Raw genomic sequence first — 12,690 nt, forward strand, 5'->3', positions numbered from 1 at the left:
AGCACAGTTTTAAGGAACCTAAAATTGTTATTTTACATATAGTACAGTTGCTTTAGTGCGTGCAGTCTGACATTGTGATATCTGTTATTACATGCTGCATGCAGTTGTTCTCATTTCCAAGTGTTTAGAAGGGAAAACAGGATGCAATGAAAATCTATCTCTGTGAGTGAGCCGGAAGCAAAAATCCTGTGGGAAAAGTTGGTGAGCCTTGTCCGAGTCCTGAACTGCTCTCCCCGGCACGGGTGAAGGACACACAAGGATAGTGTCCTGTCCGTCTTGGCTTAACGTATGACTCAACCTACTCATGTCTATCCCTAGATACTAGATACCGGTAGTCACAATGGTCCATTCATATTTATCACCACCCTCATATATCGGACGTCCAGTTTTTTTTGTTTTTTTTTCTACACATTTCCTGTTTTATCACAACTGATAGCTTGGTATTCTTATGGGAAACGCTCGGCTTAGCTAGTTGTAAAGACTATACAGATGTCTTTTAGCCTGGACATTTCTCAGATTTCTTTTGTAATATTTGTAATATTCAAATATTCTTTTTTGTGTGTAATGCACAGGCAAGAAGACTTGTATTATTAATACAATTTAAGATTTATTTTCATTATTAATTTTAAATAATAAATTTTTATTATTTTAATTGAAAATGCAAGTCACTCTCTTCCTAAACTACAATGAAAATTCATTCAATTGACCCACTCACACGATGATAGGGTATTGCTTTGGCTGCTCGGTTTTTCTGAGTGGTGAAAGTGGTTACGTACTAGCCCAAGTCAGTTGTTTGATATTGTTTGTCCATAGATAGGCTCAGTACCTCGTAAATGTAAGTTTTGGGGAGTTTTTTATTTGACGGCCAAAATTTTCCTGATCATCTTTAAAAAGCGTGTACTGTGTTCATGTCATATTTGATCTTTTTAAAGCTACGTATGAAACGGTACCTGGCACTGTCTTAACCATCTCTACTGTGCATGTCAGTCTGAGTGAATATCTGTTTAGGAGATCTTCTTCCTTCCACAGTCAACCAAAACATTGGTGACGCATGATGTTCAGAGCACTTCTTCCATGAAATGTCAAAGAGGAATTTCCATTAGATGTGCAGTTTTATAGCTGAGCTCACACAGAGATGTAATGCACTGAAAGACTGACCTTTGACCTTTGAGGTGAAGGCATCTGTGGAGGTTGTATAGGAGTGATCGCAAAAGTCCCGCTCATATGGGCAAAGTTCAACACATGATTTTCCTTTGGCAGATTTACAGCTTGAGAAAACCGATTAGGTGATAAACGCAGGAGGGATAAATTAAGAAAAATATTGAAAATATGTTTTTAAGAGGAGGAGTAATCTGATATGTCTGAGAGATGGAAAATACGATGAACCATTGCTGCTGCGCTTTTAGAGCTTCTCAAATCTCCAGGGTCGTTGTAACAGCATGTAACCACTGAAAGCCAATATTTAGATACATGGATGTGTAGTGTTGTCAGAAAAACACAGGTTGAAATTCCTCTGTGCTTCGTCTTTTTATATCTACAATATTTATCTAAAGCAAAGAATACAATTGGGTTGAAATGAGATCTTCTGGTGCTCTTGTCAGGGTGTGTTTACATCTATTTGAGAGTCTCATCTCATGAGGAATTTTCCCAAACTCAGTTGAAAAGTCCCAGCTGTGCTCTCCTGGGTCAGAGCCCCTGCCCCTATATCAGGAGGAGCGTTTCTAGACTCATTGATTTGTGTGTTTGACTTTGGACTTGTAGAAGATTGTAAAATTTATGAAGCTAAATGAGAACTTGAAAGCAATAGTTCACCCACAAAATCATCTCATTAATATTTACTTACTCTCATGTCATTCCAAACATATATTCGGTTTAAATCGGTGGAACACAAAATGATTCAGTACATAATGACAGAATATACATTTTTGGTTGAACTATTGTGAAATTCAGTACAATTGTGTTTTTGACTTATCCTGAATCACTACGGTATGCTTATATTAAGTGCTTATATTCGGATAATTATAATTTATTATTAAATTAATAATAATAATAATAATAATATTTCTTATTTTAATTCACACCTCCAAAAATGTCTTTAAATTGCCTGAAACAAAATAATATATGAGGTCAATTTTAAAACGGCTATTGGTCTATGGTTTTTCAGATTGATAAACCCCTAAATTCAGTGCACATTGGCCAGTGACTCATTTGGCAACAAAACACCTCTTATGAAGTTGTTTACCAGTGTCCTCTCCTCTTGAATTCATCCCATCGCATGGCATTTTCTAGCACAGTTGTCTTTGTTTAGCGATTTCCTACATTCTGATGAAACAAAATGGGGGACGAAGGGTTTTTTTTGTGTGGTTATTTTTTGCAGGGTAACATTTTGCAAATGTCTTTCTTCTGATCTTCTTGAAAATGAGGATGTTACTTACAATCAAAACCACAACCACATCATTTGTCTCAGTTGATCAGCAAACGTGGCATAATATTGAATGTTCTCAGTTGCCATCAGCAGTGTTGTTAACTGAACCACAAGAAAAAAAAATTAAAACTAAAACTAATTTTGTAATTTTGAAATAAAATTTAAATATCAGATGATTTATTTATTTTTTTGCCTTGGCAACTGACTTGGCAAGAAATATGTTTAGGTTGAAGTATTAAAACTAGAAATATATATTAAAAAAACTAGAAATAGAAATAAATATATTATACTGTAGAGTTATTTCTTTCATATTCGTGTATGTTGAGTCAATGACAATGCTGCAAAAGTTATTTGTCAGAGGGATCACATTTCTATCAGTTCTATCTGCTATATTTACCCAACAACAATGTCCATGCTTATTTAAAGATTCAAGATATTGTTGTCTTTTCTGGAATGCCATCTAGATTGAGTTGCCTTCTTACAATGGACTGCATTTATATAGCGCCTTCATAGACCTAATGGCCACCAAAGCGCTTTACATATTGCCTCACATTCACCCATTCATACGCTCATTCACACACCGACGGCGGTGTCAGCCATGCAAGGCGCCAGCCAGCTCGTCGGGAGCAGCTGGGGTTAGGTGTCTTGCTCATGGACACCTCGACACTTGGCCAGGTGGAACCGAGGATTGAACCACCAACCTTTCGGTTCGTAGACAACCCACATGAGCCACTGCCGCCCCCACAATGGATGATAAGTTTAGTTATACAGGGATTTGATAAGAAAGAGACTGGTCTGTTTCTCAAATGAGGTTCATGCTAAGTTGATGAAAAGGTAATGCACAACACAAATGAAAAATGACATTCCTAAGACAGCTCAGTGTTTCAGATATTATGCAAGTAGATAAGAAAGGGGTTGAGGAAAGTCAAAAATACAACCAGTACTCTTTAGGAAGGTACACATTCCTGTTTCCCTAGGGCTTTTATCAGCTTCTTGTATCCTCTATCAAGAGAAATATTGCCTTTAAGCATGACAGGATGTGTTATCAAAAGTGATTGATTCAGCCATGACTGTTTGACACTGAGGACTCCAGAATAATACAAGTTGGATTGATTTATCAGAAAAAATCCCTATCAGTCTAATTATTATTTACGGTCTAAAAAAATCATACTCATTGGGAGTGTTCAGACCTTTTGGAAAGTACTGTATTCTTTTTTTTTTTTTTCTGTGATGAAACGCTATATGCAGCTGCTCTCATAACAAGAGGTTTAAAAGCAAACTATGCAGGAATTCTGTTTTTGTCAAACAGTGACCCCTAGAGTCTCTGTGGAGTACTTGTATTTAATGGTACTATCATAAATACCACTCAAATACAGTCTTCACACTTCACTCTTCAATCTATCGCAGTTGCGAAGAATCTCTATTCATTCTGGTGAAATCACAAAATAAAATCCACAAAAATATGAACATATAATACCGAACATATTCAGTTTTGATGGGAGAGAAAAAAAGATCAACCTCTAAACCATTAAAGAACTCAAACCAAACTTGCGGATTGATGCATTTATTTACGGGTTGAGAGGCTCATTCTTTTCCTAGTCTCTTCCGATCACGTTTTATTTGTTATTTCCATCGTTGAGTATCACGTCTGAAAATGTGTGCAAATGTCTTTGCGCTTCATGTTGTGGTTGATGTGTGTGACGTTGTTGCCGTAAGGCATGTCATGATTCTCGCAAGATTTGTCGGGGGCGCTCCTCTCAAACTTGCATTTCTGTTTTTTCCAGCAGGGCCCCCCACCAAGCTTTAGATGGCTTCTGCTTGTATACACGAGGTGGACTGTCTTTATAAATTATCTTCTTATCAGTCTGTACACTTACAAAGTACTCAATGCTTCGGTTTGCATGTAGGGACCCTCATTATGTTACTGTGTTAGTGTGGGCTATTTTGAGCCTTGTTAGTGGTATTAACTAGTGATTTATTTTTACTTATTATATACTAGCGTTATAATCTAAACAGTTTTTAAAGATAAAATTCTTTACAGAATTGTACAATTGTAAAATTCAACTGTAAAATTCAACAGTTGACTATGGTACCAATATGTTCTTGGACTAAAAGTTCATTTTGCAGTTTCATTTTCCTTTAAGGGCGCTAAATGGTTTCAGATGCAACAGCGCCGCTTAGTTGCTCGTCTCCTGAACTGCTTCTTACGTGGTTCCGTGATTCAAGCCAGCAAAGCTTCTTATTTTATTGCTGTATATCCTGATATCCTGACATCTGGTTTTGATGTAACAGACTTCTCATTTGGGAACAGGATCAAAAGGTTCATGGCTCTTGGTTTATTTTTACAAGGTTTGTAAAAAAGTAGTATCAGAGAGATGTATAGGACCAGGATGTAAAGTTTCGTTTGATTTGATCATTATTTAAAACCAACTGGTGTTTTTATAAAGATTCAGTATTTTTATTTATTTTATAATGATTTATTGTGTGTGTGTGTGTGTGTGTGTGTGTGTGTGTGTGTGTGTGTGTGTGTGTAATTGTATTATCTAGCCAATTTTTTATTATACACACTTAAAAGTCTAATAGATACTTGCAGTAAAATATTTTGTCAGGGATTTTTATAAAAAACTTCATGTGGGAGCTTTTAAAGGGATAGTTCACCCCAAAAAGTGTGTCATTACTTACCCTCAGTTGATGGTTGCCATTGATTGTTATATTTGGAACAAAATACTATGGAAGTCAATGGCTACCTTCAACTGTCTGGTTACCAACATTTTGTGTTTAACAGAAGAAAAACACATACAGGTTTGGAACAACTTGAGGATGAGTAAATGATGACAACATTTTCATTTTGGGGTGAACTATAGCAGGATATATCCCTTTCAACAAGTTGAAAAAAATGTTACATTTTATTTTATGACAAAAATATTTGTATTCATTTATAAAATATATACATTCAGTATTATGCAATGAGACTGAACCAACGTAATTTTGAAGGGTTCGATCAGGTAGAAATGGACCCTTAAGGTGCATATTAGCACTCTTTTACAGTTTGTATATAATAACTATTATACACATGAATGTGAATACATGTTCACACGTATACTGTCAAATGATATTGTATTTGTATAGAAATTTGGAATTAAATGGCATTTGACTACCAGGTAAAAGTGGGGTTGGGGAAAAATACAATGTCAGTTCTCTTCGACCTGACCTCCCTCTGTGGTTCTATTTCGAGCTCTGTGGTTTCATATCTTGCTTTTGCAAAAACCCACACCTGCTTATGCATGACTCTTGGAGGCTAAAGCTTCTAGATAGATTGATAGATATAGATAGATAGATAGATATAGATAGATAGATGGATAGATAGAGAGATAGATTTGACTTTTTGTGAAATAGTATACTGTTGTTGTTATTTTTGTGTGTTTTGCTTTATTTTGCTTTATATTTAAAGTCATGTTCTTTGCAGATATTTAAGTTCCAATGACAATAGAATAGTTCATTTCCCAACCAAAAAAAATCTACTCACCATCATGTTGTTCCAAACCTGGAACAACATGAGGGTGACCTTCGGTGGAACATGAAAAAAGATACTGTAAAGAACTGTTTTGTGCATCAGGGTTATTATCCTTACCTAATAATAATAATAAAAACATTTCTGTTCATTGAAAGAAAGCTAAAATAAATATAAAATATTGTTTAGAAAATAGTGTTGCCTTGGCAATAAACTGAAATAAGTAAGTAAAAGCACTAAAATTATTAACTGCAAATAAATACAAATTATATACATTTTATTATAATACATATTTGGCTGGACTGTGTTACTTCTAAGGAATGAGTTTTATTCTACTAAGAAAAGTTTTTAACCAAGTAAATCCAAAATCAGTCTTAAGGTTTTTAGAAAAAAACAACAACATGTTTTTAGTTTAATTTTAGTTTTAAATAACTAAACCTGGCTTTAGAAGCCATATAAACTTATATAAAACACACATAACTTGTTGTTAAAATTAAGAAAAATATAAAAATAAAAGCTAATTCTAAATATTAATAAAACTAAAATGAAAACTAAAATAACACTGTTTTTCAAACAGTGAAAGTCAGTGGGGTCCAAAACATTGACTTTTGTACTAACAAAAAAATACACTGAGATATTTACTTCACTGAAGAAAGAAAAGTCATAAAGGTTTGGAATGACACACTCTAAAAAATGCTGGATTGTTAACCCAAATTTGGGTAAAATATGGACAAACCCAGCCATTGGGTTACATTTTTTTCATTATATTTTTAACCCAATGTTTGAGTTTATCTATATTTGACTCAAAATTGGGTTAAAACAACCCAGCATTTTTAGAGTACAAGGTGAATAAATGACAATTTTCATATTGGGGCTACTGTAACTTTAAAAAGAAGCATCCATCTTTGAGTAGGCCTTTACAGAAACAGGTATAGTCAAATTAACTACAAAGTGTGTGCATTAAGTACCAAGAACACTAAGAACGAGATGTTGTCAATAATTCTGACATATTTACTAAAATGATCATTATGACTTGTTTCTAGCAATATGAGTCACTAGATATCTTCAAAACTGACTACATAGTGTTTAGTATTGTTTATTATCTCTTTAGACTTCCATCTTAGATTTCACGCAGAGATACGTGTGAACGAGGTGAGACTTAATGGAGACTGACACATCTGTCAATCTTGGATGGAATTTCTCTCTTCATGTTTATGGTTGAAACAGGACTGGTATATAAAGAAAAAGCGCAATGGTGTTCTAGGAGGTGATGTAATGTTCAGTCAATAAAAAGACGAGTATAACACGCTGCCCATAATAGGGCATGTAAGGTATGAAACAAACTAATTGAAAAATCATAGTAAGAAGCGATAAGAAAAATGTTACTCAATATGACTTTTTCATATGTCTGTGGTTAAATAGATTGCAAACATGATAAGAAATCGTGATAAAGCATAATTTATGTGGTGTGAGTAACTGCTGATATTAACTGTGTTCGGATCACACTGTGTGCAAATCTGTTAACCGCACGAAACACTTTCAGCCCAACCACTTTTCCACCTTCACCGACAAGTAGAGCTCATTATTTCCTGCATTGAGCCCCAGACTCATTTCCACCATGCATTTGCAGAAAGGGACTTTTCTTGCATCGCTCAGCACTTGAGAACATGGGGTATCATCTTGAGAAGATGCGAAACTGCTTATCTTGTAATCTGGGGGTCCTAATGAGGGTCCTTCATGAATGTAAAGACATTTCCAATGCCTTCGATGGAAAAGAAAGAAAGAAAAAATACGACAAACTCAAAACGACTTAATTTCATAGGTTACCTTTCTCAGCACTTTAGACTTAATTAACAGAATTGGGGAAGGGTACAACAGGAAGCACTACCTCTGCAGACCACATCACGGTTTTCCCCCGTGCACGTGACATCACTTGTTCCTCGTTGGCCAGAATTTATAGGTTTGTATAGTGGAAAGTACAATCTCAGCCCTATATAAAGCAGATAACATCAGTGAGATTATCATCTTCGAGACGATTAGGCACTGATAAAGAAACCAGCACCTCAAGATCTGATCATCGACCGACCACAGACTTAAACATGAGCCCGCACTGCATCTTCATCGCCTGTCTTGTGCTCTTCGCCTGCTGCTCACTGGCTCGCAGTGAATGTGGGTATTTTTCTCTTTTTTTAAATGACTATGAACAATAGGTTCATAATTTTATGCATATTTATGAAGATTATCTTGATCTATATATTTTTAATGTTTTTTTTTCATCTCTATTTCTTCCTGCAGTCAGCCAAGGTCCCGATAAGTGCTGCTTTTCTTTTTCCAATGTAAGAATCCCAGTAAAGCAGGTTGTTGGTATTCACACCACACATCATGAGTGTCACAGGAGCGGTGTCATGTAAGTCTTTTTTAGTAATGTCTTAAACTATAATTGAATAGCTATTGTAAATACTTTGTGAAATCATTAAGCATCTTCTCTTTGAAAATGCAGTGTCATCACAAAAGATCAGAGGGAGATCTGTGTCGATCCGATGGAGAAATGGGTTGAGAGAATGAGGAAACTGTGGACAAACACATTTCATAACAACGATTCCGAGATCAGCTCTGGGGAAAAAGCCTGAGATGTGAACGCTCTTCTCTTTTCAAGCTATATTTCAAAGCTAATTTCTAAACTGTTTGTACGTAAAAATAAAATAAAAAAACAACAACTTATGTATTCCCCTTAACACTTTTTATCAGTTATGAAGATTGTGATATATATTCAAAACATTTAAGGTAACAATTTAATCTGAATCAGTTTGAATTGTAACATTAATTGTAACATTTTACTCACACAAATAAAGAATATTGAGAAACACTGGATTTTGGTCATTGTTTTTTAAGAAAAAAATATTTTTAAAATATTTTCCTGACAAACTATAGTTTAATAATTACAATAATCATACCATCAATGATAATATTGATAGTAGTCATAATGTGTAATAGTCTGTTTTGTAATATTCACTGTACTGTAAAATATGTTAAAATGCACTTGATCTAATTAATCCTTAAAAATTATTGGATTTAATAATATTGACAAATTGGGCAAAAATTTATTTTGGTATAATGCTTATTTATGAGTGTTTTATTCCAATAAATAACTATTTAGAAGAGATTAATTCATAAAAAAAGTTACGGATGCATTACGAATATTTTTGCACGTTTTGTTACCTGAATCATGCATTGGCTTATTTATATACTTTAGACTTAGATCTGTACCACCTTTTATGCCGTATGTATGTATATATACTACTCTCTATGTTTTATATTACAATATTTAAATTATCTTTTAAAACTATATATATTATTTATAATATATATTAACATTAATACATACATTATTTTTGACGACCTGTGAGATGTGGTTTCGTTTACCTTGGATTGAACTACTGTTGTAAAGAACTATCCTACTGTTAGAACTTGACAAAATCTTTAGTCTTTTGCAGGCAAATCTTGCCAAGGGCCCTAAAATTATTTGATACAGGCCTTAATATTAATGTGCTTCTCTCTGCTATGGAAATGTCAGAATTAATTATTGAATAACATTGTAATATTCTCTTTTAACACATTTCAGTTGTTCCATTACCTTTGAAAGAGCGTAAGCAAATTTATTCATATGTGTTGTAGTTTACAAAAAAGCGATAACTGTTGTTGTTGTTATTATTAATTCTGACTTACTGCACATTTTTTGTTAACCTAAAACCTATGTGTGGAAACATAGCAATGAAGAGCAATTTCAATTAATATTATAGGTATTTAAATTATAGACACAAATGCATGTGTGTGAGAGAGTGTGTGATATGATAGTTACTTCATGTAAACTAAATAACACAAAGCAAGAAATGTGGACTAATCAAACATACGTTCCCGTTTAAAGCTAGTTTCCCGTTGACTCTGATCATCATTTCACGAGCGAGCGAGCCTGTTGCCATTGGTGTGGTTGGCTGTTACCACTGTGTGAAACTGTGGCTGTTTGACTTTTCCCATCTTTGACATTGTTGCCCAAACATGAACTATTTTATCTGTCCTTACTTTCATTCATTCATTCATTATCAGTACTGTAACTGTTCTCTATATCATATATAAACTGTCATTTTTGGAATTTAAAACTTATTCCATCATTTTATTTGATCTTTTTTTTCCTCATGTGCAACATCTAATGAACTAAATCATTTTGCTGTTCTTGTTTGATTCTGATGCATTATTAAAATTTTTCATTCACAGAGAATGTTCACTTCTTTTCCATCAGACAGTCCATCAGACAGTCTTCTCTCCTCAGTATGTTGTGATGCTCATTCAGTTGCCTTCTCTCTTTCTCTAATTCGGAGCCCGTACACAAGGCCCGTCGGCCGGTCACTCCTTCTGACCACTAGAGGCCGCCACTCTATCACAGTTCTTATGAAGCACATTGCTACACTACAGGTCAAAATTTGCAACAAAAAAAAAAAAATAATAATAAGAACGTTGTTTTTAAAGAAGTCTCTTATTTTCACCAAGCTGAATTTATTTGATGATAAATACAATAAAATATTATATTGTGCTCTAATGTAAGTATTAATTCTATTAAGACTATTTAAAAGAACTGTTTTCTATTTGAATATATTTTCAAATTTAGGCCTAATTTACACCTGTAAAAGCTCAAATTTCATCATCATTACTCTACCGTATCACATGATCCATCAGAAAGAACATTTTCTTATTATTATCAGTGTTGAATTCATTTTCATAGAAACAGTGATAAACTACCATTTAGAAGTTTGTGGTATGCTATGTACGGTCTAAAAAAAACATTAATACATTTATTCAGCAAGAACATATTTAATTAATAAAAATTAAAATAAAGATATTTTTAATATTACAAAACTTTCATATTTCAAATAAATGCAGTTCATTTCCATTTTAGGTTTTCAACATTGATAATAAGTTCATAAATTACAGTAATGTAAATCTTGACAAACAGGAATGGAATGTGTACTGTGAATCATACTCGGTTACTAACTTAACCTCGGTTCTCTCTAGAAGAGAGCCAGGGGAAAACCTCTTTTCCACGAGATTTTTTCGGCCAATTGGCTTTATGCACAGCTGCACTACTTCCTGAACTTATGCTGCGTTCATGTGCCATGGTAATTATGGTAAATACCAAAAGCCGACGTGGAAAATGCACATGAACACCCCCTCATGTGGTATTTTCCACTGGGCAACTCGTAGAATATTTTGATGGACGAGTTTCCGAGATGAGATAACCTTTGATCTTTTCAAAAAGGCGGAGAGCACCGCGAGAGTCGTGAATGGTAAAAATATATACTATTCATGATCTAGAAAATATAGGCTACAGCATATTATTTACCTTTTGAGTTTTGATAAATCATTTTCATGCTGTTGCAGATGACTTAAGCAATCTAAAATAGTTTTAGCTAAATAACAGGTCTGGATCTCCATCTTTTTACCACATTACGACAACAAAAGGACTTGAACGCAACACACTGGTAAATACCAGTTCACAAGTGGAAAATATCCTATTTTCCATAGCACGTGAACGCAGCATTAAGCCAGCTCCTTGTTTCCTGTCTGCAATTATTGGCCGAACTTGATAAATTCAGGTGTGTCTGATTATTGTTTCCGTGACTACTGAGGTCAGGCGCACCTGAATTAATAATGGCAGACAGGAAACAAGGAGCTGGCTTAAGTTCAGGAAGTAGTGCAGCTGTGCATAAAGCCAATTGACTGTGAGACCCATTCTCGAGGTGCTAGAGTAATATGGTCCTGTGTTCTATGAACTCTGAATGAGATCAAGAATCAGCCAATCGTCCAAGTAGTTCAAAACTCGCATGCCCCGAAGTCTCAGGGGTGCGAGAGCCGCGTCCATGCACATTGTAAATGTACGGGGTGCAAGAGACAGTTCGAACGGGTAGGACTGTGTATTGATATGCTTGGCCCTCGAAGGCGAATCTCAAGAATTACCTGTGAGTCGTGACGTGAAGCTATTTGTATCTTGAAATAAGCGTCCTTTAGATCTATTGACATAAACCAGTCCCCTTAGCAAATCTGCGCTGGGATTTTTCTGGTTGTGAGCATTCTGAACTGGTGTTTCATAAGCACTCTAGCGGCAGGGACATCGAGCGAACTGCAGCAATGGGCTCTATGCACGGCGGTATTTTCGGTGAAGGTGTAAGGATGCTCGATAACTTCCACCGATCGTAGAGTCCAATGCAAAACCGAGAATTTATATTGAATTTTATACTCCATGGTTATACTAAAGCAACGTTAGTCACAAAAACAGATAAAACAGACACCCCTCGTTGTGTTTATGCTTCTAATAAATTATATTAAATAAACATAACTATATGTAAAATTACATCTAAACGTATGTTTGTTTCGTTTCAAAGACTGGAGGACAGTAAATTTTGAAGACTCTGCCATAATCCCGTTTTCCTCGGTTTTCCTCCGCTTTAATCTCCACAACCGGAAATGGACGAGCATAGGCTGCTGCAGTTGCCACAGGACAGCCAATAGGCACATGAGCCGCCTTGCCTCTGAATGCTGTAGCAACATGTTTTACATTAATTCAAAATTAAGGATAAATTTTGGCTTCAATATCTCGTGGAAAAGAGGTTTTCCCCTAGCGTAAGATATTACACAGTATGAGAGAACCTCTCGTAAGAAAACTTGAGGAACACAGGCACTTTATTAACTTTCTAATACTTTG

The 12,690-nt window shown here is 34.9% G+C and overlaps 1 protein-coding gene across 1 annotated transcript; it reads left to right on the top strand.

The window, feature by feature from the left end:
- The first annotated feature begins 7,904 nt into the window (after positions 1-7,904).
- On the top strand, positions 7,905-8,805 carry LOC120494040 (C-C motif chemokine 3). Its single transcript, XM_039693115.2, has 3 exons — positions 7,905-8,105; positions 8,232-8,343; positions 8,437-8,805. Exons 1-3 carry the CDS (start codon positions 8,036-8,038, stop codon positions 8,564-8,566), a joined length of 312 nt encoding a protein of 103 aa, XP_039549049.2. The 5' UTR covers positions 7,905-8,035; the 3' UTR covers positions 8,567-8,805.
- The last annotated feature ends 3,885 nt before the right edge of the window (positions 8,806-12,690 follow it).

This window comes from Pimephales promelas, chromosome 13, assembly GCF_988280905.1.
Source record: "Pimephales promelas chromosome 13, fPimPro1.hap1.1, whole genome shotgun sequence".
NCBI classification, from domain to species: Eukaryota; Metazoa; Chordata; class Actinopteri; order Cypriniformes; family Leuciscidae; genus Pimephales; species Pimephales promelas.